The 17841-nt window shown below is 35.6% G+C and overlaps 1 protein-coding gene across 5 annotated transcripts in view; it reads left to right on the top strand.

Moving 5' to 3' along the window:
• The window catches only part of tei (teiresias), a 314441-nt gene that overhangs the window by 11969 nt on the left and 284631 nt on the right, over positions 1 to 17841 (top strand). For all 5 annotated transcript variants that reach the window (XM_012370246.2, XM_012370249.2, XM_012370248.2 and 2 more), the window contains one exon: positions 14134 to 14169. In XM_012370246.2, the coding sequence (XP_012225669.1) occupies positions 14134 to 14169 (36 nt within the window). The remainder of the gene's footprint in view (positions 1 to 14133; positions 14170 to 17841) is intronic.

Here is a 17841-nt window from a genome sequence, read left to right on the forward strand (position 1 = left end):
TTTATCAATTCTCACTATATATCATTTCAATATACCGTTTTTCAAATCTTTAGTTACTATTTTAGTGGGCAGAGTTAGTAGATGGCTTGTCAGTAGCTTTATTGCATCTGTCTTCGCAATTGTAAGAAAGTTCCAAATAGCGACTCTACTTCTTCTTAGTTTGCTATCTTTCTAACATTTGGGTGTCGGAGTGTCAGCGATTGCGGCAACGTCATGCTTGCGCTCTGCGCTGATAAACGGGACGTTACTTGCGCGTGCTGCAGAAAAGTGCTCTCAGACAGCCAAGAAAATTTACGAGTGCGATAGGCACTTTAAAACGCTGAGCTGATAAAAAGTTTGTCACTGAGAATTTGCGAATTTTTGGCCAACTTATGAAAAATCGGGTTTTTTTTCTTATTAGATTATGGACATAAGGATGACAATATAGAATGAATTATTATAAGAACTTTCTTGTGAAAAATATTTATCATTTTACGTATAATTGTATTCGAAATATATAAATGAAAGAAAGAATTCAGAAGAAAAAGGAATTTATTGATTATTATAAATTTCGAAATATATATGAGAGAATTCATTATATTTTAAAATAAAAATGTGGCATGTGCGTGCGTGTGTGTATGTGTGTAAATTGAGAAATTATACAAATACTAATTAATACTCCGTAATATAATCTTGATTAATCACTGTAATATTTGTTTCATGCCTGACTAACTTTATTCCAATATATTAATTTGTGGTATTAAAGTATGGATGTTGCATATTATTAGTTAGGTATGTACATATATATAGAATGGAATCTGAAATGTGGCAGAAGATATGTACTTTCAATATTCGTGCGTAATTGGATATCGATATGAATAATTATGATTTATTGGAATGTTACCTAATCAGAGCAATTTTATTATAACGTTATTCATCGAATGAAACGTTAGCTGACAAAAACGATTATGCGCTACATAATAACACTTAGCGTGATAGTTGCCAAATTATTAAATTATTAAACTCACTTCAATCAATAAAGATCCGGTTAGTTAGGAGACAAAGACTGAATAAATTTCAATCAAATTTGAAGATTTTAATGAAACTTTCAACACTAGCAGTATTCTATTTAATGATGCATATAAGCCGCGATATAATTCCATTAAAGCGGTTTATCGGACGTATTTATCGATCCGTATTAGGATTACGCGGATGTAAATTTTTACTCGCTTAGACAGCATCGCGATAGGCGACGCGACATCGATTTCATCATCGCCGTCGTTTTCTCAAGATCTTATTCAACCCCGAGAGTCTCAAGGAATCCGTACATTTCCAGAGCTAACATCTTCCTCGGAGACGACGACTGATCTGATCATTTATTTTACGTGCGAGGACTCATTTCTCCTGCATTACGCCAGGCCGCCGGGCAAGATTTATGTATTTTCGAGGATAGAACTGTAGTATCTGCTTTATGACTCGGCAGATGAGCGAAATGGCTTCCCATCCTCGCCGCCGCTTCTCGTCGCAACCCCTATAGAGTCCCCGGGGAGTCCTTTCTGGCAACGACCGCGGTACTGTGCGCGACTAACGCATCGACAACTTTTAATGCTCCCTTTTGATTTGCTATCTCGTTCTCGCCGTTCCTTCGCCGTCTCCGCGTACCCGCCGTACGGTTTATCTGTTCATTCGCCATCCGGCGACGGCGGTGCGGGAGAGAAAAATGGGTAGTACATTGGTGTGTCGTCGGCCCGCAAAAGGATTCCTTCTTTCTCTCTCTCTCTCTCTCTCTCTCTCTCTCTCCCTACGGGCAACAATGCCTTTATATATGCTGTGACATACGCGACGTGGGGAAATCGACGTTCTTCAAGCGACCGTATGCACCGCCCGCAATTGCATACCGCGGCGTTTCACATTTCCGGATGGCAAGAAAGGGCAAGCGCGCGATACGCGACCGGGGAAATCGACCGAGCAGTCGTATGCCGATCTCCGGAACAAATGAGCCGTACCCTACTCGTCATTTCTGTTGTCACCGAAGAGACTCCAGAGATCTCCATCATTGAAGTCTCCGCATGCTTGCATTCTTGTTTCGCGAACCGTAGGGATTTAGTAGTATCGATAATGTGTTGCTATTTACAAGCTTATTTGGAGTTCTTTTACACTCGTTATCGTGTTCTTCTTTCCTTTTCCTTCTTTTTCTGTCACTAATGTTTCGTACTGGAAATATTTAAAAGTACTTGACGGCATTCATACAAAATTAAGTGTTTCGATTCTCGTTTGACGAGCAGTGCTATTTACGTAATCGATAAACTTAGGGCAATACAGGCACGCGAGGGAAAGCCACGTTAGCCTTACGGTTTATATCGACATCATTGACAAGTTCGATCGTTCTTCCGATGAAAAGGTCTTGCAATTTTTAGAATACTATACTACATTATATTTTTAGAATACTATATCACATTATAAAGAAATGTGTTTAAATATTGTAGGGAGAAATTAGCTCCACTGAAAAATAAATCTTATTAATAATTTATTTTTACATCAAATATAAATGCATTATTTGGTTAGTAAAAATACTTTCACGATATAAATATTAAAGATTAACGATTTTAAATAGTTAATGCTTAAATGTTTTTTCAACAAGATTATTTTTGATATATAAGATCAATTTAAAATATTGTTTTACGTTCTGCTTTTACTTTATATAAATTATTTATTGATAGTGAAAAGAGAGAATTCGTAATCGTTCAAAAAATAAATTTATCGCTTTATTCTGACGATATGTTTGAAGAAACATCTTTATGTCTACAATTTACTCAATATCGCGGTGATAGAGTCTCGCATGATGATATAACAGTCACTTCTAATCTTTTGATCCATAATTTCGATGCACGTGAGCGTACGTACATACATATAAAACTGCCGCGTAAATTCCGTGCTTGTCGTTATGAAAATTTCAGTGCTCCCGGTGCACTCTTCATTTTCAAATTTTCACGAAGGCGCATTGATCCGCAAACGATTCATCGGATGCGTCGACATACATTTCATGTGCTGCAGCAAATTTTACGTACATTTGTGCGCGATAAACATTTGCAAGCCGCCATCGTGTTGTTGCCATCGGTTTGTTGAAAGCTCCGATTATCGAGAGAGTTATAACAATTGCTCGACAATGTTATCGTTTTCGATTGCCTTTTGACCCATTGTTCCCGCAGTTACACTCACAGCGCGATATTCGTGGAGCGCGCGAAGTGAATGGAGATGTAAACTACACAATTAATGTAGCTAATGCGAATACTTACGCTAAATAGTTGACACTTCCTCTACAATATACCGATACACCGATAAATATCGGTACATGAATAATACAGCGATATCGGCACACATGCCAGTGTAATTTACGTGCGCTAACATTTGTGACGGTACAGATAGTTCGATCTCCAAAGTGAAAAATATTACAACAATAACAATTTTATTGTGCTTTTATTCTCGTAAATATGTATATCTTTTACTCACACATAGTTACGTTTTTCGTCTATTGAAAAATTAAAAAGTACAATTTCTTGAAATTTTTAGAGTAGCACAATTTTGAAATTAGAATCAATTTTACGTACATTAGAAGGGAAATAAATGATGCAATTCTCATTCTTTACCTTCTTCTGTTCGGACCTTTCGCACATTTCATACGAGCAGCCTCGCACCAATCTGCACAGCGTCGAGTATAGGGGCATTATCTCTCTATAATAATGGCGAGTGCACGAATCGATGGAGAGACAAAAGCAGACAGTAGGTGGGTGGCAGAGGGCATAAATGCGAAGAGCGAAGGGGAAGGGAAAGCAGAAGTGGGAGAAAGAGAGACGAAGGAAGCGAGAGATAGAGCCGGACGCGAGCTGGGCGTTGCATTATCGTTACATTTACGCTCGGACAAGTCTGTTCAATCGTTATGGATAAGCTACATCGTAGCAACGAGCGAGCAGACTTCCCGTGTTGTTACTTTTGTGAGATGCGCGTGTCTGCTTCTCTACGCGTTAAAGCTTAGACCACGAGTTTTTAATCGAGAAATAATTGTACGTAATATCAAAATTCAATTTCTAATTAATGTCAAAACTAGATAATATTTTTTACTAGTTAATCTCATACAGTATATTTCTTATTTCCACAGTTTTTTCATAACACAATAAAAATATTAATTTAATTAAAAAGTTCGATTAATGTGTTTATTTTAACTCGAAGGTCTCCAAATTTCGCGGTGTTCGGGGAATGTTTTATGCATAAACATTTGTCGTATCTACATTATGTCGCTTTTGATCATGTATACAAATAATATTTTATTCATAGTGATCCGAGAACACTACTGTTGCATACTAGTACCTAATCGTCAACGAGTAAAATGTCCCATTGTAAAGTATTTCGGCAGCAATGTTTTGTCGGAATGGAAATCGAATCAGCACGGGTCGGTGCCATTCTATCGTTGCTCGGTTGTGATTTAATACGCATCCCACGCGGACACGGCTTACAAATGCTTCATTGTCGATTGTGTGTCGCGCTGAAATCGAACCTCGGGATCTACTCCGCTCGTTGAATGTTGCTCGACGGCGGCGGCGACATCGGCGGCGGCGGCGGCGGTGGCGGCGGTACTCGAAACGACGCATCTCGATATGCTCGGGTATTTGACTGATACAATTGAAACATCAAACATACAGAACTGATTGATCTCTCTTCCTCCGTCATAGCGTAAAAGAGAATGCCCGGTGGAAGTGTCAGCCGTTTAGTCGTGCTCACAGAATCGCGTTTGCGTCATAGGAACAAATATCCCCGTGCTATGGAATATGTTTGTCCGCCTCCGGCGGATATACCAATGTCTTTGTGTGCGTTTCCGTTTTTTTTGTCCGATTACTTTATGCGAATGATTTTTCTCGGCTGTGATATAAAAACTGTACAGACGATTCTTTTATGGGAGGGCAGTCTGGTCTATGACAGATCTGAAAAATAGACTTCTAGGAAAAAAACTTCCGCAAAAGAAATATTATTTTATGTCACAAAAATTGATAATAATATAAATTTTTTATTTAATCGATAAATCAACGTAAAATATTTATTTTATTATAATTAATGTTTTTAAATTGGTAATGCATTTGGAAAAAACAAAAAGTTTTTTTTTTATAAATATTTTCAGTTTATTTTGCAAATTGTCTTGAATATAAAATAATAAAAATCAGGGTAAGATTTTCTTATACGGAATCCGTCCATGTATAATTTTTTAAACATAAAATGTTTATAAATAAAGAAATATTTGCTACGTAGAAAAATATTTCATATTTTGAGTTTAATTTTAAATAGCCTGAAAATTGGGCGAAATATATTTTTTAAACTAAAAATAATATGTGATATTAATGAAAAATACTCTCGAAAACATATATTACCTTCATATATTAATGTTAATATGAATATATTACAGATATCCACATTTCGTCAAACTAATATCCTTCCTTTATATACAATATAATACGCGTAATATCAGTGCTAATAATAATACATTTTGTTTCCTCCATTTCATATATTTCTCATCCGTAATATCCGAACGAGTGGTATCGTCCGCGTATACCAAGAGTCCTCCTCCCTCTTATAGAATCGCACGATCCGACCGTTCTATTATATTCTCATTCGATGAATCGACTACACGCGCGCCATATGTCTCTCACGGCGTTATACACAGGGGTTATTGCACGATGGACAAAAATACGCGCGGAGTCGCGAAAGCCGATTTACATTCTGTATTTAACACAAAAGCACGCCACGTACGTTGCATGGGTTCGAGGAATACGTGTCTGCGACTTATGATTCTTGTGAGCTCTTGTTCTTACTTAAAGAAAAAGAAATAGATATGTAAATAAAAAATTAGATAGAATATAATTGAAATAAAATTTACATTAATAACAATGAAATCCAAATGGTAAATACAGGATGTTCTACAATTAGTGTCACTAGTTTATCATGGGAATTCTTTTCTCAGATCAATTTAGATCGGATCTCACGATAATTTAGACATACGCTATTTACTTTGGCATTTCTAATCTTCAGCGTTAAACACTTCGATGTCTAAAACTCAAGTTCAATTCTGATTAAAATAATATTTTTTAAAAGTAATTGAGAAGCATCAATATTTCTTTAACGATGAATGTAATACGTACAATTATTCGAAATGCTAAGTATGAAAAATAAAATACTCGGTTTTCTTGAGTATTTTGTATATACATAAGAGAATAAAGTTACAGTACAGTACTTCGAGACGATTATAGAGAAGCGGATTGGGTGGGTCCGCGATCGAGAAAGACTTTTTTTTATCCGCGAGTATGTCTAATGGACCGTTTCCGGTAACGCGATTGACTTTAATTATGGGTCCCGAAAAGGAGCGCCTTGAACACTGCGGGCTATTAACCTTAATGGCGACGCAAGGGAGAATACAATGAGACATTAAAAATAATTGGCCGCTAGTCTCTCGGCTGTCTTCGCTTACTACACGCTGTGCGCGCCGCGATTGCATCGTTGCTGCTCGTACAGCGTAATCGCTATCGTGCGCACAGCGTGCAGTGCAACTACATGCAGGTCGATGTAGATGGGAGAAAGCGGCGAAAAAAGTTAATTGCGTGTCAACATAAATAACACTCGTTTCGGATGTGCGGCTTTGTTGTAAATTTTATCATGTCGCGACCGGCGCGTTCGCGAAGAAAAAATCGTGCTCGTTTTCCCGGCCTCTGGATTAGGTACGTGCGATTAGGTGCATGCCGATACTCCCTACCGATACTAGAGGCTTTGGACTTCGCGACGGTCATGATAGTCCATCGGAATGCTTACGTGGTTAGATTATTTTTGTAGGACTTGTGCGAGATCGAGAGAGAACCGCTGCCAAGGACGCTGGTTCGCGAAATTGGTTGTACGAGAAATCAATTCCGGGTCGTGCACCTTGCATTTTCCATTACCCGCTGCGCAGATCAATTCTGTCTAAATGAAATGGAAACTTTCGCTGTGCCAACGTAAATGTTATCTTCGAAGTATGCGCGGTTTATGTAAAACGAATGAAACGCCGTAACGAAATCGCGAAGAAACAATCGATCGCACTATACGCTAAACGGAATTATTGATGTTACCGCTTTTATATCGAACTAGGGGAATATGAGACTGCTTTGGAGTTTAAGTATAGCTTAACTAGTAGTAATGTAATAAGCCTCAACGTAGTTAATACATACTGCTCACTCAATTAAAATTTAATTAATATTAATTTTTAAATATGTTTGTAAATTTTTTGATTTATTTTATTTGAATATAATCAGAGCGACAAATAATATTAATTCAATGCTTGTTTAATGACTTTTTCTCCAAAGTTCTATGAACTATAAATAGCCTTTAATTTTTTTTTATTCAAATTTTTATGTAAAAATTATTTAAGTTGTTTGGGAGAAAATAAAATTGTTAGAAAGTCTTGGCAGTTGAAATAAGTCTAACGCAGAATTGGGTGTATATACAGATTGAATGTAATTACATTCTTTTGCTTGTTGGCTTTCAAAGAGAGAACGACGAAAAAGGGTTGTTATGATGATGAGACTTTAACGAAGTATTAAATAATTTTAAAAGCTTTTACTGCAAGTTTTAAGTTAATAGCCCCAGAAGTGAACAATGAAGAAGAAAAATCCAAGGTATAAATATTTTATATTTATATCGCGGTAATGGATATGCAGATGCGTGTTAATGTTTATAATCCGTTTAATTCCTTGTTGTTGTTCCTGCCTGTAAATAGCCGCCAGAAAAATGTACCATACTAACTGACGGAAAAGTCTCACAAATTTTCCCCATGGCTGGATATACACGCAGAACACGCGACACGATGTGACGTTCGGACGATCGTTTAAACAACATCCTACGGTATCGCCACGTGCTTGACGATAAATAACATTTGTACCCGGCATCGGTTTTCACCGGCTTGCCGTTGACACCGTTTATTTCTGATTAATTGAAAAGCTCGTGTCACCGTCACGTGCCGCCTGACGGCGTCGCGCCGCGCCGCGCCGCGCCGCGCAATTTGCCCTGACATACTTTCAGTTTTTTCTTCATCGAATGGCCTTCGTTTTGGTCGATGTGTCACTATATCGTAAGTTCTATTTTTTCATCTTCCATGAAAATCGCTTAGTTGTCGCGAGCTTTTCGTCTGAATTATGATGGAATGTACGCGTGTCTCGCGCCTCAGATGTATGCGAAACGGTTAAATAATTCGCTGACGGTAAGAAGTTCTCCGATACTTAATGTCAAACGGGTTTCTCGGTGTATTCCGGGTCAAGGGTGCATACGCAACACTTGACGGTGTCATCGTTATACAAGTAGTTCGTTATTACCTGTTTAACGTTGATGCTCGCTTCGGAAGGGTTTTATTGATATAAATGTATTTTAGTACATTTTTAACTTTTAACTTTTCTAGATACACATAATATAAAATTGAATATATGTGTAAAATACTGATTATATTTTTTGTTTTGAATTATATTTTAAGTTTTGAAAGACAGAAACGATAAAATGGAGTAGTTGCAAATAGAACATTTTCAGTATATTTTATTAATATAAATATGTATATATTATAAAAAGCATTTGCATATAAACTTGTTTTTTCTACATGAAGTTAAAACGCTACTTAACAAAAATTAAGATATTAATTGCAAATTGTAAATTTATGTACCATTCGTGATCTTAATCTCTGAATGTATAGTCAAATAAAGATCTCCAATAACTGCATGTTTAAAAAATTGGATGAAGATTATACGCAGCATTTATCGAATAAGGTACATTAGCGAATTCATCTATATCAAGTAGATAATACATTTTCAAGTAAAACAGAGATACTTGACAGTAACATCATGATTATTGCAAAGCGCACGATCCTCAATTGCTATTAAATTACGGATGAAACTAGAATAATAACATTCCGCGTACTCGATCACTTCTTCCCCACAGTCGCAGGAAATTATGGAAGCTCCATACGTTCGTTGAAACCAGATCACCTCGTAATGGCGATGAAATTAGTCTACTTCGTAGTCACACTTGCGTCGGTGGGAACTTATGAGATATAAATTACACGTGAAATGTTCTCGATGATTATCTGGTATAAAAATTGTATGAAGCTAAAATTCATAATTATGAAAAGTATTATTGCATGATTAATAATCCGATCGTTATTATTAGATATTATCCGATCGATTTCTGAGACAAATTGCACGATAAACTTTTCCGAAAAATTATAGTCAAGAACGTATTATTTACCGAACAATTGTAGCAGTTCTGTTAGATCACGCTATGATCCAAATTGTTCTTCTCTTCAAAGCATATAGAATTTATCTATTATTATAGAATGAATTATTTTCTGGAAAAAAATTATACGGGGTATGACAAAACCGTAACTATCATCGAACAAAATGCCGTGTAAGTATATATATATAGCCGATAAAGCATCACCGCATGAATAATGCCACAATCGTTTTGTCTTCTAACTTACCATAGAGCTCAAAGCGGAGAGATGATTGCATTAGTAAAAAGTAGTCGAAATTAGTCCTCCGTAAAAATGCAGCATAAAATTTGGATTTGATTGAGTGTTAAACAGTATTAAACAATGCATAAATAACTTAAGAAAGGAAAGGTTTAGTGAAGTCTCTGTTCAAAATAGTGTCAGAAATAGTTATATGTTGCACAATTAACTACAAACATGTGATTATAAATGTAAAAAAATTTTGAGAAAGATACGATAACATTTATATAATTGCAAATATAAAAAATTAGAAAAAATATAATAAATTCTATAGTAAATATGATTATATATTTTAAATGATTAAATTTCTTTTGAAATATATATAATATTTTCAACGATAACTATTGTTCTTCAGATGTTGAAGTTTTTCACAAATGCACAATTGATCATGATAGATTTAATTCGATCTTATGCGACGGATATATTTTGCAGCGCTCTTGAACGAACACTCGACCTCGAGCGTAATCGACATTCTAGCGATAATTCGATTCTAGACCTTTGCAATGTCTTCTTTTAGAATACACGGGGATTCTCGATCTGCGAATAATTTCGATAAATTTATCGCGGAAACGGAAGCGTGCAGAGTGGTCTGTTACGTTTCACTTCGTAGAAATCGCGCAAATTCCGGCTTCCTTATTGAGGGACAATTGCGTTAAAATTTCATTTGCGCGAATGGATAGTTACTCTCCAGGACGGGGTTTATTGCATTGTGAAAATAAATTATTCGCGGAGAGTGCCACAGCGGCACCTTCTCTTCGAGCGACGGTCCTTGCGACTCGGTCTCCAGGACGGGGAGGAGACATTTGACCCGCTATATGACGTCGCAAACTTTGTTACGACCGGGTGCTTGCCGCGGATTTTAAGTAACGGTGCGCCGCGCTGTATTGCATCTGCAGTCGAATTTCTTATCCAGGATGCTTTGTAGTGAATGCTTTCGAGTATTTAATAGTTGTTTGTAATACGAAAACTCATATTGATTTATTTAGTTGCTAATTCTGCATTTGCCACGTAATGTTTGCATTATATTTTGATATATTTTTTGTCGTATAATATTGTACGATATATAATTATGTAACATTTTTAAAACAAATTAACTGAGTAACATTTTTTTATATATTATATATTTTATATTTGATTCCACAATGCTTTTGTTCTAAAGATTATTGGAAATAATCTCAGAATTTGAAACAGAGTTTTGTACAGATGTATACTTTGATACTATAAAGATTTTTCTAGAAAGTAGTTCTTAGAAATGTTTAACCTGAAACTCTCGAACTAAGCTCGTCCTTTAGAGACGCCTAATTTTCACGTCACCTTTACAAGGATGATCGTAAAATGCATGAGTTACTCCTTTGCTTAAATGGATTGTAAGTAGTGGATGAAATTTATCGCACTGTTAAAACGTCTATATAGTAAACACGGAAAAGGAAAACTAGTAAAACGTAAAGAATACATTACGGAAAGTTGGGTAAAGCCTTACTTCATCATTAAACTGTTGGTACTTAAAAGTATTTATCCTCATTATGATTACGAACCTAAGATTATTTTCCGTTTTTATTGCGACGTAAGAATTTCTGCGTTGCCGACCATGGATGGTAAAACTGGTAATGGTAGCCAGTAAAGAAAGAAACATCAAAAGCGAATTTTTATAGAATTATACAGTAATGCATTACACAAGGAAATTATATGTTCAAAGTGAGTTACATTTAGTATATTTGAGCTCTTGAACGAAACAGTAGTATAATTCACATTTTTCTCATTTTAAGGAAAATTTATTGTACAATAGTACTTTAATTCTAATTTTATAAAAAAGCAATTCGCGAACATTTTATATTACAATGAAATAATTATACATACAATATAAACGGATATTGAGTATGTTTTGTTTTAACTCATTTCTATTCATGACTTTTGTCATCGTTCTCCACTTAATTTTCACCATAAAAGATTGTGCACGGGGAGATTAGCGATTCTGCGGTTAATTAGAAGAGATCGTTTATACAAGATCCTGCGCGACAACAAATCGTACTCGGAAATAATTGCATTGTCATCAACGAGAGGTTTATGGAAATTCGCGGCTAGACACTCAGTCGTGTTAACGGTAACCCGGTATAACGAGGCGTGCACTGATGTCGGGCGACAAATTATCGCGGCCTGTTGTCTACGTCACCCGCGTTACCCGCGTTACCCGCGTTACCCGCGTTACCCGCGTTGCGAAGGCGAGTAATTTGCATTTAGAAGAAGCCCGTCTCTGGCTGGCAGCATTAATCTGATTTTTCTTCCGTAACCACCACAGTTTTTAACTGACGCCTGTCATGATGAGCGCATTGTGGAATCTTCCCATTTTTTCGTCCACGAGATATGCATGTAATTATCACGCGCAGATGATCCTGAAGAGTGTAATGCATTTAATAAAAAATTCCATGCAGAGACAACTCATGAAAAATTCCGGTTTCTTTCATAACAAATAAAGGCTCTTTGTCAGTATTGAGTAAGGCAGTATTGAAAAGTTAAATTCGATTTTTCTGATTGCGCATATTATTTATCATTCTGACTGTGACAGATAGAAATGTTAATTTTAAAGGAATAATTTCACAAGTATTATAACAAATAATAAAAAACACGAAATTGATAATAATAAATTAATATCTTTACTCATCCGTTACGAATAAATATTAAATATTGCAAATTTTTTACTAAAAGATTTTATATCAAAGTTTCTATATGCGTTACATTGCATATTTTATTTGCAATATTTTGAGTCAATAACAAATGTTGACAAATTAACAAATATTGACAAACAATGATTATTTATCTTAAAGTTACTTCGCTGGCGTCTGATGTCCTTTTTGAGCCTTTTTCTTCTCTCACAATTTCTTGCAGTTCTTCAAGGCACTCATACACGTTCGCGACGCGGATACAAAAATTATACAATATTTTAAACGGCACTATCGACGCATATTTTGTCATATTAGGACAAAAATAAAACTTGCACGAAATATTCTCGTACGAATTACACGTTCAACATTGTACTGCGTCTGGAATAAATAACGACGGAAAGGGTGAAATTGAAAACTGCGGAAAATAATAAGGATATTATACTACATATTGGAGAGAACGTGTCGATACGAAACGATTTGCTCCGTATAATATGTTGGCGTGCGAATAATAAGGATGCAATGAACATATCAGGAATAAAGTTATGCCGATTCTGATTTGGGAGAATGCGGAGAACAGGATGCTGTTATTTAGAATCGGGTACCTGGATATTCCAAATATAATAATTACATACACGTATTGCATTAATAATACAAAATTATCGCATGTAATTGTATTACATATAAAAAATAATTTATAAATTATAAATTTTTATTAAGTTATTTTCTACATATAATGTAGTGATTATATGCGATAATTTTGGGTTAGCTATACAATTACAATATAATACGTGTCTTTAATTATCATATTTTGAATACCCGGATATCCGGTAATTGAATAATACCCGGGTATCTGGGTACCCGAGTATCCAGGTAGTCGGGTAATACCCGAGATAACCGGGTAGCCGGGTATTGACAGTACTAGGATGTAACAATCAGGGCGATATATAGCGAGAAAGAGAGAAAGAGAGGGGAGATTTAGATCGTTAGGTGGCGAAAATTACTCCAACAAACACCACAAGTCGGCCTCGAAACTCTTAATATTAGGATATTTATTCAAAATGGAGTGAAAATCGAGTTTAACTCAATTTCGATAAATATTCGATAATTGTTCCATTTCGAGATCGTTTCACGGCGTGTGGTGGGGTTGTTTTCGTCGTTACGCTTAGAGTATGCGCGCTCTATATCCCCTCTCTCTCTTTCTCTCTCGCGCTATGTATGGATATAAACATTGTCTCCTACTCTTCGCATTCCTTTGACATCGGCATCAGCGCGACCTTGTGCTTGCTATCGTCCTGTATTATTCGCACGGCGGCACTTGTACGGAACAAATTATTCTGTAGCAGCGCATTATCTTCTCCGATAATATGATATCCTTACTACTTTCTACAGTTGTCCGTCTCATCTTTTTTCGTCGTTATTAATTGCTGAGAGTGTCGAACGTGCATTCCGTGCGATAATATTCGGAGTTACATTTTTGTTTTAACATGACAAAATACGCGTCTGGAGTGTCGTTTAAAATATCGGGCGATTTTCGTACTTCGCGACGCGAACGCGAGTGAGTGCCTTGGACTGCGAGGACTGAGAGGAGGAGGAGGCTCAGGAAGGGCATCGGGCGCCGGCGGAGCAACTTTAGGGTAAGTAATCATTTATTTATTATCTATTATTTGCAATATTTTGCAAATAATAGATAATAAATAAAAAAAGAACATGCAATGTAACGTACATAGAAACTTTGAAATAAAATCTTTCAGTAAAAAATTTTCAAGTTTTAATATTTATAATTATTAGATATAAATACAATATAATTCTTTTATTAGATATTTGCGCAACAGAGAGATGAGTAAAAGTTTAATGTACGTAGTAATTATATTTTTTAAATAATTATTTTAAATAATTTATTGCTATAATTTGGATGTACTTTTTATGTTACAGATGGACTTGCGAATCCCCCTGTTGAGCATCGTGGCGGTAAGTCCATTCAATTAATTTTATTTTTGTAAAATATATAGTAATCCAAACCAATTGTATTTCCTGATAATAGCAGATTTCTGAAGTTTCTCAGAGAATGATAAAAACATAAAAATTAATATGTGACGTACCTGAGCGTACAAATTTTTTACAATCTGATTAACTTTAAACTCTAGTCAACTTTAAACACTTTTTGTTTAAAAACTACTGTTTAGACATTTTTTATAAAAATTATTGCTTCCAAATGATCTCAGGAATCTGCTTTAACGGGTGATATGGTTAGTCTGCATAATATATCGTCTCGAAACGACCCGCATCATTTTGCATGCGGCTGTTATTACATGGACGCTCCAACGCCATTTTTCTGAGCTAATGCAGTTTTAATGTGTGTTTCCGAAACAATGTTCGAACGGGTAATGAAACTTTTCTGATCAATACCTCTTTCATTTCTCACCATAGTCGGCGAACTACGCTTTCTTGCAGACTCTCTTTATAGTATCATGAGTAGCGAAACTTTTGTCACAAGCTCATTCTTTCTACACATGAATCTTGTATTATCAACACCTTTTGATATTTTGCGTTTACATCGTTCAAATTTTATATAACAATATTAACTGCAAGAAAATATTTAAACTATTATCATATAGCTAAATTTATTATTATTAAATTAAATTTATTAATCTTTTAAAAAAGCATATCTTTTATATATTTTTCAATTTTATTATTAAAATGTTTATGGATAATATTGATATTTTGTTTTTAATATTAAATAGATTTGAAATTTATATCTTATTGTTAGCTGGATTTTATTTGAAGTTATCAAAATATCTCTCGATATTTTTAACTAAAATTTATGAATTTTGTAGAGCAGAGCTTTGCATGTACTTTAAAAATATTTTATTAATTATTTATATTAATTTTAATTTATTTTTTATTTTAAAATCTTGTTTTATCATTTTTATTAATGATACTTATATCGTGATATTACAATACTCTGGATGAAAGTATCGACATCTATTAAATTTAAGCACGCACAGTCATTATTCGCCATACGTGCTCATTAAAGATTTTTACTTACACGTTTCATCGCGTTTGTCGGTGAAAAATAGAATCGCATGGTTGCTCGCGTGGACGGCGGTGATGAAATTTACGCGAGTCTACATCGTTGCTCGTTTGTTTATTCGTTCGGTTTGCAACTCGAGTTTTCAGCGTATAATTTGTTGCACTATATGTACACTAGTCCCATTTCAGTGCACATCGCAAATGGCGCTGTGATATTTATTTGTCGCTTTTGTGGCATTTACTTCGCTAAAGGGTGGTACGCGCTGTTGAGGTCATCCGAGCAATATTAGGTATAAGGGAAATCTGATGAACAATACTATGCGCGCACGGCTTTTGTACTTCTCAAAGGTTACAAAATGTGATATTATTCATAGATGGACGGAAAATGTAATTATGCTAATTATTCTGTCGGTACTAAATTTTCGAATTATATTTGTTTAAAATTACATATGTGCTTGCTTGGAATAAAAGTCACTATACATTGTTCTGTGACTTGAAACTTGAAATTCTATTTCCACAGAATGTGATTATAAGATATGAATATGAATAATATTGTAATATTTAATACGCATGTCTTTCTTTTCTTTTCTACAAATTCTTAGTGATTAAAATTTTTTTCTTAACAACATCACGAGTGCCATTTACTCGTAAAACTTTGAAAATTCAATGTTAAGTAGGTATGTGTACTTTTAAGAGTCTTAAATTAAAACGGAAAGTAAAATCTATTTAAAATTAAATGAAGATTTCGTTTCTTATTTATCGAACGCCGCTTTATTTCGCAAACTTGATTCGCAAATATTACTTCACCTTCAAATGCATGGAGTTAAAAAACTACAACTACTCCGTGAAATTTTCACTAGGAAAATATCTACTCTAAAGTTAAACAATCAGTAGATGAAAGGCAGTGCATGTCGTACATTACGAATGATTTCGATGCCGCGTACTGCTCTACGGAAATGAACTTTTCGTTTTATTGTCACCCCTGCGGCAGTTTCTGCGTCTAATTTGCCGCGAGAACCAACCAAACAACAAGTGTGCGCTTGCAGAAATGCAATGTGATGGACAATATTGTCTGACGGAAATGGAGAATTCCTTCGTCGGCCAAGTGATTTGCCGTAATTGCGGATTTTCGTTTGTCTTTCTCTCTCTTTCTCTCTCTCTCTCTCTCTCTCTCTCTCTCTTTCTCTCTCTCTCTCTCTCTCTCTTTTCCTTCTTTTCTTTTTTTTTCTAGTCCTGCTTTCTTTTCTTCGTCTCGAAGCTGGATTGCAGCACGACTAATAAGACAACCTGCTCTTGATAACGCGTTCGCTGAAAAATGCCAACGAATTTTGTAATCGCGCATTCTCTCGTTCGCGAATTCTTTATTTTTATATTCTCTCTTGCTCTCGGCACTCGACCTGAAGCGGCAATGATTAAAAGCGCGCACTCTGCGAAGCATAATTGAATGATTCCGGATATAATTATAATCTTTTGATTCCTTCTCATAGTCACTATTTGCAAAGCGCGCGATGAAATTAGCCGGTTACAAATTTTGTCAGAGAAATGGTTGTATATAGAGTGTGTGCAATTTCATTTGGTGACATATGTGATGTGTTATCAATTCTAAACGATCTGCTTTTGATGGGTAATCCTAGTTATTGCTTTATTTCGATTCCAATTGCAAATGCGTATCATTTCGACATTTGTATATACGCAATTATATATTGTTTGATGCTGATTAAAAGAAAATATCATTACATAATGTAACATTACAATATTATATTCTACAACTTATGTTGTCATATATGATTATTAATAATTTAGCATTTTATTGAACACAAAGTGTTAAATTTGTCGTTGAAAATTGAAACACAGTAGCTTTTTATTAAGTTTAAGCTCAGAAGAGATCGGTTCCGACAATAAGTTTTAAGTATATTTATGTAAGCATAAGTATATTTCAAAAATTTTAGGTTATATACTCTACGCGCGCGTTAGTGCGAATATCGATATAATGATGCATTACTATCGAAACGGGTTAATAATGAGACGCGACATCGAGTATCGAGTAGCGCGACTAAGAAAATAAAGCGGCAAAGACTTTCGATATTAAGTGACGCGCGATGCAAATGTAGTCAAAGACTGGCGAGTCTCCTTCAAGAACACAGCATTGACAGCGAGTATATAGATAAAAAGATTGTTTTACGCGATGTCGACGAACCCGGGCTTCGATCCGTTCGCTTCCGTCCTCGCAGAGCCTGTCTGATATCGACGATATCAGACAGTCTGCATCACCGGCAATTTTTATCGCGCACTTTAACACGCTTCTCAAGATAACTCGCTTTCTTCTTCGCTTCGCTTCCAACGACCTAGCATGACGAAGTACAGATTCGGTACATTGCAGGTCGTCGCAGGTTCAACGCGCTGCCGTCGGTACTTTCAGTCTGATCAACGCTCGGTTGCGTTATTGTTGGCGCTGTTTCGCCGAGAAATTGAGACGAATCGCATCGCAGGTATCTAAAGCGGGCGATATTAAATTACTTTCGTTAGCCGGTTCGCGGAAGAATTATGAGGCACGACGATAAGAACGAGCGGAGTTGCAGAGTGTAGTAATAAACGTGCAAGATTCCTGTC

Source organism: Linepithema humile, chromosome 5 (genome assembly GCF_040581485.1).
Source record: "Linepithema humile isolate Giens D197 chromosome 5, Lhum_UNIL_v1.0, whole genome shotgun sequence".
In the NCBI taxonomy this organism is placed as follows: Eukaryota; Metazoa; Arthropoda; class Insecta; order Hymenoptera; family Formicidae; genus Linepithema; species Linepithema humile.